Below are 10,454 nucleotides of genomic sequence, written 5' to 3'. Positions count from 1 at the left end.
GATAGATAGATAGATAGATAGATAGATAGATAGATAGATAGATAGATGGATAGATAGATGATAGATAGATTTATATCTATATATGCTTACACACACATATACATGCATGTATATACAAACATACACATATGGCATACATGCAATGTATACAGTATCTTGCCTGGAGTCAGGAAAACCTGAGTTCAAATCTAGCCTCAGACACTTACTAGCTGTGGGACATTGGACAAGTCACTTGACCCTAATTGCCTCAGTTTCCTAATCTGTAAAATGAGCTGGAGAAGGAAATGAGAAACTACTAGTGTATCTTTGCCAAGAAAACCTCAAAATGGGATCACAAAGAGTCAGACATGACTGAAATCACTGAACAACACCAACAAATACACACACACACACAAATATGTATATGATAGGATAGAATCTAAGAGGTCATATCTCCATCATCTCCTAACATAAGAATCTATATTCACAATACACTTATTGTCACCATTGAAATGACCTTTAAGTACAATGATTCTGCTTTTTCATTGTTTACAAAATAAAATTATTTTATTTAAAGTCCCCTTTGGCTCTAAAATAATAATAACAAATCACCTCTATAGCAAACATCATAAACTTAGAACCTTTAGGGGTCCTTAGAGATTATCTAGTTTATCCCTTGACACTTTACAACTTGTAGAAGGAACTGAGGGCTAGAGCTAAAGAACTGTTTGAGGTCTCCCAGGTAGTAAATAAAGGAGCAAGCATTTGAACTCAGATAATTTAACACCAAATCCAGTACTTTTTCCATTACATTAAACTTTTTTCTATCACACTTTCAGATTTGCAAAGTACTTTTCTCACAACAACCCTGTGAAATGGGTCATACAAATTCATTTATCCCTCTATTATAGACAAAGAAATTAAGACTGAGAAATTTTAAATCACTGATTCAAGGTCGCAAAAGTGGTAAATGTTGGAGCCTGGTTTTATAACCAGGCTTTCTCACCCCAAATGGAGAATGATTGAAATATGTACAAAATATTGAAATATGTAGCAAAATAACTTCATACTTAAGGCATTTTTGTTAACTCAACATGATGACAATCTAAGTATTTATCACGTCCTATGGTATATTACAGTAGATGGCAGAAAAAGTATCAGGTAATAGATATACTAGAACACTCATACTCAAAGTGAGGAAAACTTGGGTTCAAATCTAACCTCATGCATTGATTAGCTGTGTGACCCCAAGCATATCACTTGATTTTATGAGCTTCATTTCCCTTATCTATAAAAGAGGGATAATAATAGCAACCTCATTGCCAGTAGGAATTGTTTCATTCTTTGTTTTTGTATCCCAGCACATAGCACAATATCTGGCATATAGTGAGAATTCAGTACATACTTGCAGATTGATTGATATCTCACAGAGTTGATGTGAGGATCAAATGTATACCTAAGGTATAAACTTTAAAATGTTATATAAATGTGAACTAATATGATTATGGAACATATGATCTGTATATTTCTTACTCTGAAATAGTTCTGGGGTGAAATGTTTTAAATCTAGGTAGACTTAGTTTGAAATAAGGTAGCACTAATAACCTGTGTTACTTAAACAGGAATTGCAGTGCTTCTCAATAAATATTAAAAAATATAGAGAACAGAGACTCCAGATTTCATCGTGGTGTATGGCTCCTCTACAGGTTTAAAGAAAAATGTAGATATGAACTGTGTAGCATGAGAGGCTGTGGAAAGATAATGAGCAGTCCTGCTGGAGGAATATGCATAGATCCCATTGAAGTATGAGCATCCTTGCTACAGTAAGCATATTCTGTTGTGTGATTCATGTATATTCCTGACAGCATGCTTTTCTAGTGCTGAGAAGTCAGGATTAGTAGAAACCAGTTATCAGCAACCTTAGCACACAAATAGATGAAAAATGGCAGGTAGAAATTGCTGTTACATAGGCCAGCCCTCAGAAGCTTTTTAAAATAAAGGAAGTCTCTGGAAACACTCAATATCCCTTTGGGTCCCTGATTAAAAGTAGCAATATGCTACAGCAATAGAAAGAGTATTAAACTGATAGCCTGGATACTGGGGTTTCCTAGTCCTGGTTCATTTACTAATTCACTCCATGACCAAAGGCTGATCATGAGATCTCAGTGTTTCTAGAGCTCAAAAAGCCACTTCAGGATATTTACCATAGTCTCCTTTTGAGAAATAAGGGAACCTGAGACCAAGGTCAAACAAGTGGCAAGTGGCTGTCAGAATTTAAACTTAGGTCTTTTGACTCCAAATTCAATGATCTTTTCCCCCTCATTGGGCATCTCTTTCCTCATCTACAAAATGAGAGTTGAATGAGATGGATTCTAAGGTTCCTTTCTAGCTCTAAATACTGAAAATATCTGAAAAATCATTCATGTTAAGGAATAAATAACTGAAAGCCAGCATTTCCTTTCATTCTCTTGTAGGATATTCACATTTTTAAAGGGGCCTGTTCATTCATTTGAATCGTGTATGGTGGAATATGTAGAGATGATACTTCTGGGAATTGGATTTTCCCAGGGTCCAATACCTTCTCTATACAGTTTTCTTCATCTATCCCAAATTCAAAGTCAACACCTTGGCATCACACTTTTGCAAGGCTGGCAATCTCTTGAAGAGAACATCATGGAAAATAATAATCCATAATCCAAACAACTGAAATATAAGTCATTATATTAAAGGCTGATTGTGTGCAATGGAGATAAGATTTCATCAGGAAAGCTTCAGGGATATAGTTTACAGATAATATGGATAACTATTATAAATATTTTATTTTTCCTTTTTGGCTTTTACATCCCTAGTGTCCACAACAGTGATTCCATCAAGCAGGTGCTTAATAATTGTTTGATGAAATGAGACAATATGTAAGTTCACCAAGTTTACAATATAGCACATAAGTGAATATAAAAAGGATTTGTGATTGTATAAGTATAGGGAACTACCTACAACAAGGAAAAGCACAATAGTTTATAACCCTTTAATCTTTTAGAGATTTGCCAGTCCCCTAATGGTTAAGTGATTTAACCAGGATTGTACATCTAGAAAGCCTCAGAGGCAGGATTTGAACTCTCTTCCTAAATCCACATCCAGCAAGGTATTCAGTAGGCCATAATACCTCTAAAATATAACATCAAACCACAAAAATCATTCACAATCTTAGACACTTGCAATAAAGATTTTTAAAATCATTATAAAGTCAATCACAACATTAACATTAACTATTTAGAAATTAAATCACCTAATTATTCAAATAAACTTCATGAAGACAATTATGAAACTATGCTACCAGAAATAAAGGAGTGTAAAAGAAAATAGATTTAAAGTCAGATGCCTTAACGGATTTGATTCAATTTGATTCTTAGTTCAGCTACTTGATATACATGTGATCCTGAGAAAGTCATTTCCCCAATCTGGGCCTCAGCTCCCTTACCTGTAAAATAAAGAGAGTAGACAGTCTCCAAGAATCCTTCAGCTCTAAATCCTATGAAAGTCTAAATTTAAATATTTTCCATTCAGAAGTGACATAATTAATAATCACTTCCTCACCTTTAAATGTCCAACTGCTGGATAGGAAGCTGCTTTTGCTAATCACTATCATTACCTTGAACCTTTAATATTTTATACATTATTTAAAGTTGTGATCCAACCACAAGACAATGTTAAAAAATAAAATATAAAAATCAATGCTGGCATGCCTATAATGTTGACTGGCTCTACAAATAATATTTCATCTAACATTAATGTGATCATGGTTTTTAAAGTGTACAATTCCATTTTACTGATGCTATCATCATTGAATATTATTCATTCATCATCCAAAACTGACTGTACTGAACTTAACTGCTTATCAAAACACAGCAGATGAGATATTCAACATGTGATTGCTGGACTGCCAGTCTGACACTGTGTAGCAGTTTGAGTACTGGAATTGGTTCTGAGAACTTCCAGATGCAAAAGATACAGAGAAAAAGAATACAATGAAGGCTAATGATGAAATTCTCAATTCTGTGTCTTCTAGAAATGCCAGTTTTAATAGTCATTTATCTAGTCAGTAAAAAGATACATTTATTTCCCACTGATTCTCTTCCTGTCTAAAATATAAATAAAGTAACACTGACAATTTAGACATCAGAAACTGTCTTCCTGAGTCATATTAGTTGAAATCTCTGAAGACAGTGCTACTGACGATCAGCATAATATGGGAAAATCTGCAAGCGTAGCTAAGGCTCATAGAGTCCTGTGCATCTGTTAACAGTCATCAGAGAAGGAAAGGAGAGGGTCTTCATTGCTGGGAATGTTCACAAAATCAGTTCCCCTGTCATGACTCTATGTCAAACCTTTTTAAGGAAGACACTGCAGTAGTAATGGCTTAGTATTTTATTTGCTATAGAAAGAATAGTGGGGTAAATGAGGCCTCATATTCTTAATACTAGAAAATTTAAGAATCCTGATGGTCTGTGGTAAAGTGACATCTAGTGTTCACCTAACATAATCCAAAAATGCATTATCCAGGTGACTTAATAATGAAAAAAAATCTGCTCAATAGGAATGTATAAATTCACAGAATAGTAGCACAGAAAGGGATCTTTTACAGCTGAGGAAATTACAAACTAAAGCAAGTAAGTTACTTACTCGAAGTCACACAGCTAGATGAGCTAGACCAAGTATTTGATTCCTATATATGTTTACTGTCCTTTCCACCAAGAACTTTTAATATAATTTTTCTATGGATTTTGTTTTTAAACAGTCATGAAATTCTTACATCTCTCAGTCTTTAAGACACACACACACACACACACACACACGTTCGTGTGCACCTAACTTCAAAAATTGTCAGATCACAGAAGTGGAAATGAAAATATTTGAAGAAACCAATACTTACACAGTGTTGAACATATGTTAAGAGTGTGTTATAACAAGGATTTTCCAGGACTTTGAGTATCTGAGATTCCAGGCTAGAATTACTCCAATTCTAATTACCTTAACATTCTTTGTGAGATAATCGTGTTTTGGGAGCATACTCATTTAATAGATGATGATATTCATATACAGAAAAGTGAATTATCTTCCACCTCTCTCTTAGGTTACAATAGCCCTATAAAAATAACTTGGACTAAAATAAACTTTTAAACTTTTCCATAGAATATGCTCAATATATTTTAGTTTGAAATATCCTCTATTTTGTTAAAATTTCAAAATTTCTATGAAACATAAATTGATTTTCTGAACTAGAACCTGCTAAAAATTTTCACCATTGATCTGTTTCCCCCCATCTGTTAGAACAGAATATTTTGCCCTTTCCAAAAATAAGTGTACTTGCTGTGTTTTATTTATGATGTCATGGCCATCATCAGAAATTCCACAGTTGAAATGAAAGATGAGTCAGCAAGTCTGAGGCACACATAATGAAAGCACGAAATGAATGATTAAGATTCTTTGGGAGATTAGGTGTTTAATTTACTGCATGTAATAATTCAACCTCTAAAGAGTTGGTTAAGTGGTTATATTGCAAAATGCACATTTCAAATGACCTAGCATTTTCCCCCTACCTTTCAATCTACAAACCCATCATATGAAACAGATCATTATTGTCTCCCTCAGACTAATGCTTCAAGCTTGGTAGACTGAAGTTGCATTGTTATTTAAAAACAGAAAGTGTGCTGTAAATACTAATCAATAGCAGAAAACACACAGTACACTGTACTAATGGTTCACTGCAATGGGATTTTGTAATGTGAATACAAGCAGAATAAGAATCTGAGCTATAGGACTCTCTTAAGTTGGAAAAAAATAAGGAACTAAATACTATAAACAGAAGAAAAGGGAAAAAATAAAATCAACTAGTAAACACTTATGACATTCTAATAAAATTTGTCATATTCCCATGGTCCTACAGAAGTTGGAATATATCTAACACTACATAAAGTATCTGCTCTAGGTTATAAGAAATGCAATTTGTGTTAACTCATGTATGTGCATTTTTAGAATTTAATAAAAGATGTGACCAACTAAAACAATTAAATATTATTGCAAATCATCAAGAAAACCACAGACTTTTTGATATTAAAATTGGTTTCTTTCCAATATTAATTAACCTTTGACTAATCTTTTGGTCATCTGTTCTAAGAGAAATCAAACAACACTCAGTAGCTTATGCTATATTACCTTTAAAATGATGAATATTATATATATTATCAGTATTCCCCCCCATCACATTGAAAAAAATAAAGGATATATTCTATGTGATGAATCCTCATCTTAAATATAAACAAATAATCATGTAATGAAAGTGTAGCATATTTCACCAGTTTTGTGTGAATGACAATAGGGATCATAGCATATGTTTCATTATTTTTAAATTAATTTACTAAATCTTAAGCTTCTTACTTTCAATCTCCTTTACACCATCAACCTGATATTTAGCCTCTAACATCGACATAAAGTTTCTTATGATATAATTCATTTGTCATTTCATATAACAAGACTTCAAACTGCTGTAGAAATAGGCTAGTTGTGCCTTTTAATTTAGTTGTGGTAAGTAACCTCCACCTCAAAAATACATATATTTAAATGCTATGTATTAGCCATCAAATTCAATACATTAAGGCAACCAATGGATTGATAAGCCATTAACATTCTGAAAAGTACTTAGAATAAATGTGACAGATTCATCTTTTTATTAAATTTTTTCAAGAATTAAGTCATCATATGGGTCCACATGATATATTGTTTATAATTTCAAACTTAAGTTAATATTAATGATTTTGAAGAGTACTTGAGTTTGACCAGAATACTTTAAAGGCTCCCACAGATATGCAAAGTATACAATACATAACCATTGGGGGGCATATTTTATAAATTTTAAACAATCATTCAAAAGAAAGTTTTTGGTTGTAGAACATTCATACTTCTATGAAAATTATAATTATGAAGTCTATTATTTTGACAAGGTTCATTTTACCATATGAAAAGCTTTGATTATAGTTCCTGCCACAAATCACAAGGAATTTTCATTTTAAAAAAAGGTACTTTTAATAAACTTATCTGAAGCTTAAACTTAAGATTCACTAGCAATATTCCAACACACTACAACTCTCATCTATGATTCTTGTGCCTTTATAATGAGCATCTTCATTTAGGAACTGAAGTACAATGAAAGTATAGATGCATTGTCACAAAGGAGACAATTCAGTCAAATGTGTATTTTAAGTAGTTGACTGTAACTTCATCTGTATGAATACAACCATGCCTCCTGTTCTGAAAGCTTCTTGTGCCCAGTTGTAACCTTGTAACCTGAGGGGATGGTTACTCTCTGTCTCTATCTCTGTCTCTCTCTCTGTCTCAACTCTTAAGGTGATCAAGAACTTTTGCAAGTGTGTGCACCATCTCAAACCACTAAAAGTTTCACTGAGTGGCCTGGGGGCGGGGTGGATAGATGCTGGAGTGGAAGGTGAGAAAGGATGGATTCTGGAAGAATAGTTTACAGCTGAGGAGCTGTCAACTCAGATCAACCATTCACCTAAGTTTATAGAGGTCCCCTATGCAACTGCTGTCTATTGGTGTAGAAGGACAAGATAAGAAGATTGAAAACTTGAGATTGGAGGGGGCAAGGGATGGGTGGGGGGAGGTGGAAGAAGCGTCTCTCTTATAATCTGGGACAGAAGCCCAAAGAAGAGCTGGACATAAATCCTTAAATACTCCTATTAGGAGGGGGGAGGGGGAGACGTTTTTTCTCACCTCGAGTTAAAGTAATTGCCCTTTAGTGCTAAGCCCTCCATGCCACTTCAAAATAAATAGAAGAGTAAATGCCAAGAAGTTCCTCTTAGAGTCAGAGATATGGAAGATGAAGGAAAAAGGAAGGAAGGAGAGTGAGTCACCCCCACGGATTGGGCAGCCAGCACTTTTTCCTCGCAATCTGTTTGAGCTCTGTCCCAAGGGTTCCTGAAAGCGCCCCCCCCCCCCACTTTCCCCCAGTCGCTGTTCTCTACTCCTCCTCCTCCTCCTCCTCCTCCTTGTCAGGAAAGTTATCCAGGGTGTATGAAAGGGAGCAGATGCAGCTGGATGGCCGCAGAAATAACAGCCGAGAGGCGCAATAGAGGGAGCGCGGCGTACTTACCCAAGTGGGGACCAGGAGGGTGACCGGGCGCTCACGCGGTGCGGGGGGTGTCTGCTTCTCCGCCACACTCATTTCCTCCCATGCAGCTTGGGTCCTCTCTGCGCGATACTCGGCTCTGTGGCTCCTTTATCAGGCATTGAATAATACCAAAGCCGAGCGGGGGCAGCCGCGGGCTCAGCCCCAGCGCGGCGTCCCCGGCTCTGGGCTCAGCCACTGCTCGGGGCTTGTCAGTGCCTCAGTCAGTTGGTCCCTAGCTTACACCAGCTGGAGACGGGCGGTGGCGGCAGAGGCAGCGGCGGCGGCAGATCTCGGCCAGGCCATGAGCTCAGCTCCGCACTCCCAATGAGAGCAGCTCAAGAGCAGGGGCCACGACACGCTCCCTGCACAAGGGGGCTCGAGAAAGGGAGGGGCGCCTCGCCGGGGAGGGGAACGAATGAACGCTGCTTCTCACCAGGTTGGGCGCTTTGGGGGAAAGCGATTAACAAATTCGAAGGAGAGAACAGCTGTAAGTTCAGTTTCCTCCTTCAATTGACTCTGTGTACTGCTGTCTCCTTTCCACTTAGCCTTTTAGTCCACTCAGACCCCGCAGTTTCTTACAACCATCTCGCCACCAAGAGCTGCTACATTTCTGCCTTTTACCCATGGATTTTCCCCCATCCCGCCCCTCATCCACCCTGGGAAAATGTTTCACACCCTTTAAACTACTTTTCAAAGGATAATGACACTTTGCTGCACATTGAAACATACTCCAGCATCTGGCCCACGTCAAGGTTTATGATCATTTTCCCTCCATCCTAGAAAAAAAGCTTATTCTGCCTTCTTGGTGGAAAAATGGAGCTTCCATCTCTCCCTTGCAAAGTACTGAGTGCTCCCTAGATTCCATTCACTGGAGTTCCTACAATTTGCACCTGCTGGTCTTGGCCCTCTGCCTCTCCTTCCATTGCCTGGCAAGCAATGGCCCAGGTTTTTTTCTTTTTTTTTCTTTTTTTTTCCCTTTCCCTTTTCTTTGATGGGTGGTGCCTTTCTCACTCTCATTTATCTCATACCTTAACAGAAATAAAATAAAATAAAAGTCTCAGAAAAAAAACAAACAGAAAAACAAAACAGCATTTAGTGAGCACCTTTTGGCGCTGAGTTATTCAACACCTCACCTGAAACAAATATCACAAAATAGCAGAGTTCGAAGAGAATCATTGAATAATAAGATTTCGAGTTGAAAAGGACCATTTATAACTTTTATTTTTCAGATCAGAAAGAGTCAACAATTTGCACAAGGTCTCAGAATTCCAAACCAGGTCATAGTAAAAAAAAAAAAAAGTCAATACTCTTTCTATTTCCACTGGAAATCTAGCCAAAACAGTACATAAAAAGTCATATATTTTTTAAAATATTCCTAACAAGTGGCCATCTAACCTCTTTAAGAAAGACTCTTGCTGAGAAATAAATCACTGTTTCAAAGATAGCCCCTTCTACTTTTGGAAAACTTTAATCATTAACAAAAATTTATTTACTTTTTCTTTTCTACTAAAGCATAAAACTTCACTAAAGCTTTTGGTACACTTGTTATTTAGTTGAAATTTGCCCCTTTAATAATTATTCCTAATTCTGTCTTCTGGGGCAAAATGAAACTAGCCCAAACCCTCTACTACTTAACAGATTTATTAATCTTGAAAAGTACTGTTCTATCCCTTTTCTTTACAAGGCTAAATGTCTCCAATTTCTTCAACTTAACTTCATGATGCTATCTGGTCATCATCCTGGTCACCCTACAGCAAGCTGCATTTATTTCTAAAAATTAACTTTGCTCTAAATGGAATATGGATAGCTGGGAGTTCATTTAAGAAAGTAGCAAATAGCACTTAAGAGTGCCACACTGGTTAGGTTGTATTTTATTTTATTTTATTTTATTTTACAAAGAAAAACATACACTGTTCTCCCTTCCCCCCTTTCCACACAGTATTTTGTCACACACAAATTCCCCTTCTCTTTTCTGGAGACTCCGGAAAAAGAAGTGAATCTAAGATCACTTGAGAGCCAGCATATAACTAACTGTGTCTAAGAATAAAAGATGTTCCTACCTGTGACCAAAACCCTTCCTGAACGTGCCTGTTTTAGTTTTTAGATCCTAGAATAGTCATTCCAGTCAGACTCCATTTCCTGACATAGAAGAATTGGAAAAGAAGAAGAAAATGGTCATCAATATTAGCATTAATCAGATGTGTTTCCATTTGAGAAAAAAAAATCAGTCACTGGGGAAAAAATGGAATACTCTATTAATGGTTTATTTGTAGTGAAATCAAGGAGATAGAGG

General features: G+C 36.3%; 1 protein-coding gene across 1 annotated transcript in view; it reads right to left on the bottom strand.

Annotated features, from left to right (window-relative positions):
* The window catches only part of SNTG2 (syntrophin gamma 2), a 646,807-nt gene extending 638,592 nt beyond the window's left edge, over positions 1-8,215 (bottom strand). Inside the window, exon 1 of the mRNA XM_027840424.1 lies at positions 8,144-8,215. Within this exon, the coding sequence (XP_027696225.1) occupies positions 8,144-8,215 (72 nt within the window). The remainder of the gene's footprint in view (positions 1-8,143) is intronic.
* Positions 8,216-10,454: the final 2,239 nt, after the last annotated feature.

This window comes from Vombatus ursinus, unplaced genomic scaffold (assembly GCF_900497805.2).
Source record: "Vombatus ursinus unplaced genomic scaffold, bare-nosed wombat genome assembly UNPS02014841.1, whole genome shotgun sequence".
NCBI lineage: Eukaryota > Metazoa > Chordata > Mammalia > Diprotodontia > Vombatidae > Vombatus > Vombatus ursinus.
The sequence above is the reverse complement of the archived record's forward strand: the minus strand, read 5'-3'. Positions and strand labels throughout refer to the sequence as shown.